Source organism: Rhinopithecus bieti, unplaced genomic scaffold (genome assembly GCF_001698545.2).
Source record: "Rhinopithecus bieti isolate Rb0 unplaced genomic scaffold, ASM169854v2 scaffold_54219, whole genome shotgun sequence".
NCBI classification, from domain to species: domain Eukaryota; kingdom Metazoa; phylum Chordata; class Mammalia; order Primates; family Cercopithecidae; genus Rhinopithecus; species Rhinopithecus bieti.
This window is the reverse complement of record NW_016820921.1, coordinates 103,764-107,932: the sequence shown is the minus strand read 5'-3', so window position 1 is coordinate 107,932 and position 4,169 is coordinate 103,764. Positions and strand designations below refer to the sequence as shown.

The following is a 4,169-nucleotide window of genomic DNA, read 5'->3' as shown; positions in this document are numbered from 1 at the left end:
AAAAAAAAAAAAAAAAAAAAAAAAAAAGAACAGAAGAACCCACAGATTCAGAGGGGTGGGGCTTCAAATTGCAGTCTACATCCCCTCTACGGATCACAGCAGAGATGTTGGATTAATACAAGAAAAAAAGATGCAGAAAGAAAACCCACTGGGATAAGACACAATTCCCAAACTCATGCACATCTCACCTTGATTGCTCTGAATCCATAAAGCGGTTTATGATTTTCCACAACCACATTTACTTTTTGTCCAACTTTTAGAGGCACGTTGCCACTCACAACATCACTACTGAAGTAGATCGACTCATCAATCATGCCATAATCACCACAGAAACTTGTGACAACTCCCTGCACAGTTTTCAACTGGGTGTCACCTACAAGATAAAGAAACTAGGTCATATTATTGGCCTCAAATGCAAACACCTACTACAAATAAGTCTTACACTCACCATCTGCATAACCCTAGACAGAGAAGTTTTATAACATTTCTGACCTCGTTTTCATCTGTCAATCCACAACAATCACAATTTCGACTAATAGGGTTGTTGTAGGTTTTTAAAATATTTTTTTAAATTTATCAAAATTTAAATGTTAAAAATTTAAATTATTTTTTAATTTTTTGAGCAGAGTCTGGCTTTGTCACCAAGGCTGCAGTGCAGTGGCGCAATCTGGGCTAGCGGCAACCTCCGCCTCCCAGGTTCAAGTGGTTCTCATGTCTCAGCCTCCCAAGCAACCGGGACTACAGGTGTGTGCCCCCACACCCAGCTAATTTTTGAATTGTTAGTAGAGATGGGGTTTAGCCATGTTGCCCAGGCTGGTCTCCAACTCCTGGCCTCAAGTGATCCACCTACCTGGAACTCCCAAAGAGCTGGGATTACAGGTGTGAGCCACCGAGCCCAGCTTGTGAATATTAACTGACACATACACACCAACTGTCGAGAGCTGTGAGTGCCTTGCACAAGAGTGTGTAAATGTTACGTGTTAGCACCATGTCTATATATGAGTCAAGCTTCTGCTCCTATTATATTCCTTCATCATTATCACCAATTATGATCAGTAGCACCTTCTATAGATACGTAACTGTCTCAGCAGACTAAAAGATATCTGGAGATTGAAGGCTAGCCCAAAACGGCATCTGAATGGTTTTCTTTATTTTTTCTTCTTCTTATTTTTATTTATTTTATTTTATTTTATTTTATTCTGCACAAGCCTAGCTGATCAGCAATACTTAGGGATCAAACCTCAGCAGTTGCCCCACAGGAGTTCTCTGCCTTCGGGATCGGATAAGTATAAGGCATCAACTTGGCTTCAAATTACATTCCCGTTTGGGATACAAGCCTAAATTCACTCGCAAATTAGGGAGTTTCTCGCCTTCTGGAAATATAAATAGGCATGTGCTGCACGACCACGTTGGGGGAAAGCACAAGAGGTACAGCCCCCAAGGTCTTCTCTGTCAACACCTTTCCCGCTTTAGATGGACAGGAGAGTTTGGGAGTTGGTTCTCAGGGACTTGTTGAAGACTAGGGTTGCTTCCCCATGCACACACAAGATAGAGCCGCCGTCACGTGCTGTACCCGCCCGAGTTACCACAGCCTCATTCCAGGGGTGAGGAGAACCCCTACTGGGAGGCTTCTGGGGTGGGGGAAAAGTGGACACACAGAGGAATACCTTGTAGGAGCCCCTGCTGCTGTGGGCCCTGTTGCTCTGCAGGGTCGGCCGTTCTCCCGTAGAAAGCCAAAGCAAGTCTCAGAAGTCTGAGCATCGTCCCAGTTGTCACCACCAGCCTGGGCACCGCTTGTGACAGATGAAGCACGAGGTCTCCTCAGTAAGGGAAGCCCTCAGGTCACGGCGTCTCCTCAGGGACTCACCTCCTGCTTCTCCTCCTCAGCCTCTGTGGCATGGGACCCAGCCGATAGTGAGCCCCCCTCGGGAGAGTCAGGGGCACCGCAGCCTCCAAAGGAGCTCCCAGGCTCCCCTCTGACTTTTCCCTCTGAGCATGCGCTCATCAGAGCTCGCCTCTACCACTGTCTAGCCAATGGGCGTGCAGTGGGTGGGCGGGCAGGTTCCTGTGGCTATTAAAAGGTGATGGGTGGGTACATCGTCGCCTCTCCCACCAAGGCTGAGGGTGCCATTAGGATGGCCTGGGGAAAATGGCTTGGGAGCTTGGGTTCTGCATATACTAAGGAGATACGGGGCTCTTCTCTTGGGTTCCCTGGGAGGATGGGTGCCTAAAACACCATCTGTGCAACCAAAAATCCTTCTCTTGCCCCTGTTTTCATGGTGCTTAGCATAAGGAGTCACCACTCAGTGGGCAGTCAATAGTTACTCCTCACCAGGGATCAATTTTGTGGAGAGAGGGCATCATGTGGGTAGGCAATGTTTTAGTGATGGCAAGTACGTAGTCTTTTGTACGAGTACTCCCATTTTGAGTTCAGTGATAGTTTATAATAGAATCCTCTTATGATCATTGCTACCAAGGACTCATCGCTTACCTGGTTATACTTACATTACTCTGCTATACACATTACCCTTATTCATTCATTCAGCAAAACTCATAGGGCACCAACTGTGAGCCAGACACTGTTCTGTGTTCTTAAAATTTGTTAGTGAATGAAAGAGTCAAGAATCTTCACCCCGTGAGGGTGGTTTTTTCACAGGATGACAAAAGGGCGACACTAAGCATCACATAATAAAATATATGATATGTTGGAAGGCAATAAATGCCGAGGAAAAATATAGCAGGACAAGGGAGATCCACAGTGCTGGGCATGGGGTGTTGAATTGCACTTTACAATAGCATGGTCAGAGTAGCCCTCATTGGAAAGCAATAGTTGAGAAAGATGTTGGAGTTAGCCAGGCAGCTATTTTGGTGGGAGCTGTTCAGATGGAGGGCACAGTTTGTGCAAAGACCATACAACAAGACTGTGCCTGATGTACTCAAGGAAAAGCCAAGTGATTAGAGAAGAGGCAGTGAATAGCTAGAAGAGTAGGAAGTATGGTAAGAGAGGTAATAGAGGTTCAGGCTGGATGTGGGATAGTGGGACACTGGAAGTCCTTTCACTTTTATTGTCCATGATGTGTAAAGTCCCTGAAGGATTTGGAGCCTTCCAGGGATCACAGGTGCTTGGTTGTGAACAGGCTGGAAGAGGTCAGAGCAGGAAGCAAGGAGAACAGTTTGGATGATTCTGCTGCAACCCATGGGCACTGTGCATGAAAGCTGTTTGTCTTTCCTCTCCTACTATGAGAACAAGTAAGAGACTTGCCAAAGTTTAGCATCTGGTTAACAGGATCGGCTGAGGGTTAGCTATGGCTCAAGATGTAACAGAGCTGTGTTAATTTCCTAGGGAGGCCACAGCACATTACTACAACTGCGTGGCTTTAAACAACAGAAATTTATTCTCTGGCAGTTCTGCAGGCTATGAGTCTGAAATCAAGGTTTCAGTGAGGTTGGTTCCTTCTGGCAAGCTCTGAGGGAGAGTTTATTCCAAGATTCTGTAGGTTGCCAGTAGTAATTGGTTGGCTTTCCTTCGGTTGTAGATGCATCACTCCAGTCTCTTCCTCCTTCATCCCATGGTGCTCTTCCCCATCTGTCTGTATGTCCAATGTACCTCTTCTTATAAGGACACCGCTCATTGGATTAGGGATGTATGACTAATCCCAATGCTGTAGGACCTCATCTTAACTTGATTTTTTTTTTTTTTTTTTTTTTTTTTGTGCAAAGACCCTATTTCCAAATAGTCGCATTCATAGGTACTGGGGCTCAGAACTTGAGCATATCTCTTTCAGGGCAAAATTCAACCCACAACAACTGCTCTTGTACATTTTGATTACTCCAATATTCTACGATTATCAATGAAAAATTAGGACACACATGTGCACAGACATTTCCTCTCATTTCTCTGAGAAAACACAGGCTGCGAAACAGGAGCCCCTCTGTGAACCTCCTGACACCCATCCTGGTTTTCTCTTCCTTCTCTCTTGTAACAGTGGAAGGACATCGCAGCCCCTGGCCAGGGCTGACACTCCACTGAGCACATGGAACCATTCTCTTGACACATTTTCTCTGAGAATGTTGTTTCTATTGCTATTGCCTCTCTTCATTCTGCATCAACAATCTTTTTTTTTTAATCTTTGCCTGTAAAAGAATAACATACAAAAATACACAAGAAT

The 4,169-nt window shown here is 45.2% G+C and overlaps 1 protein-coding gene across 1 annotated transcript in view; it reads right to left on the bottom strand.

The window, feature by feature from the left end:
* Nucleotides 1-2,421, bottom strand: part of LOC108520607 (cancer/testis antigen 55) — a 14,910-nt gene extending 12,489 nt beyond the window's left edge. Inside the window, exons 1-2 of the mRNA XM_017860028.1 lie at nt 1,668-2,421; nt 189-373 (exon numbers count right to left, since the gene is read on the bottom strand). Of these exons, the coding sequence (XP_017715517.1) occupies nt 189-373; nt 1,668-1,761 (279 nt within the window). The 5' untranslated portion in view covers nt 1,762-2,421. The remainder of the gene's footprint in view (nt 1-188; nt 374-1,667) is intronic.
* Between the last annotated feature and the right edge of the window lie 1,748 nt (nt 2,422-4,169).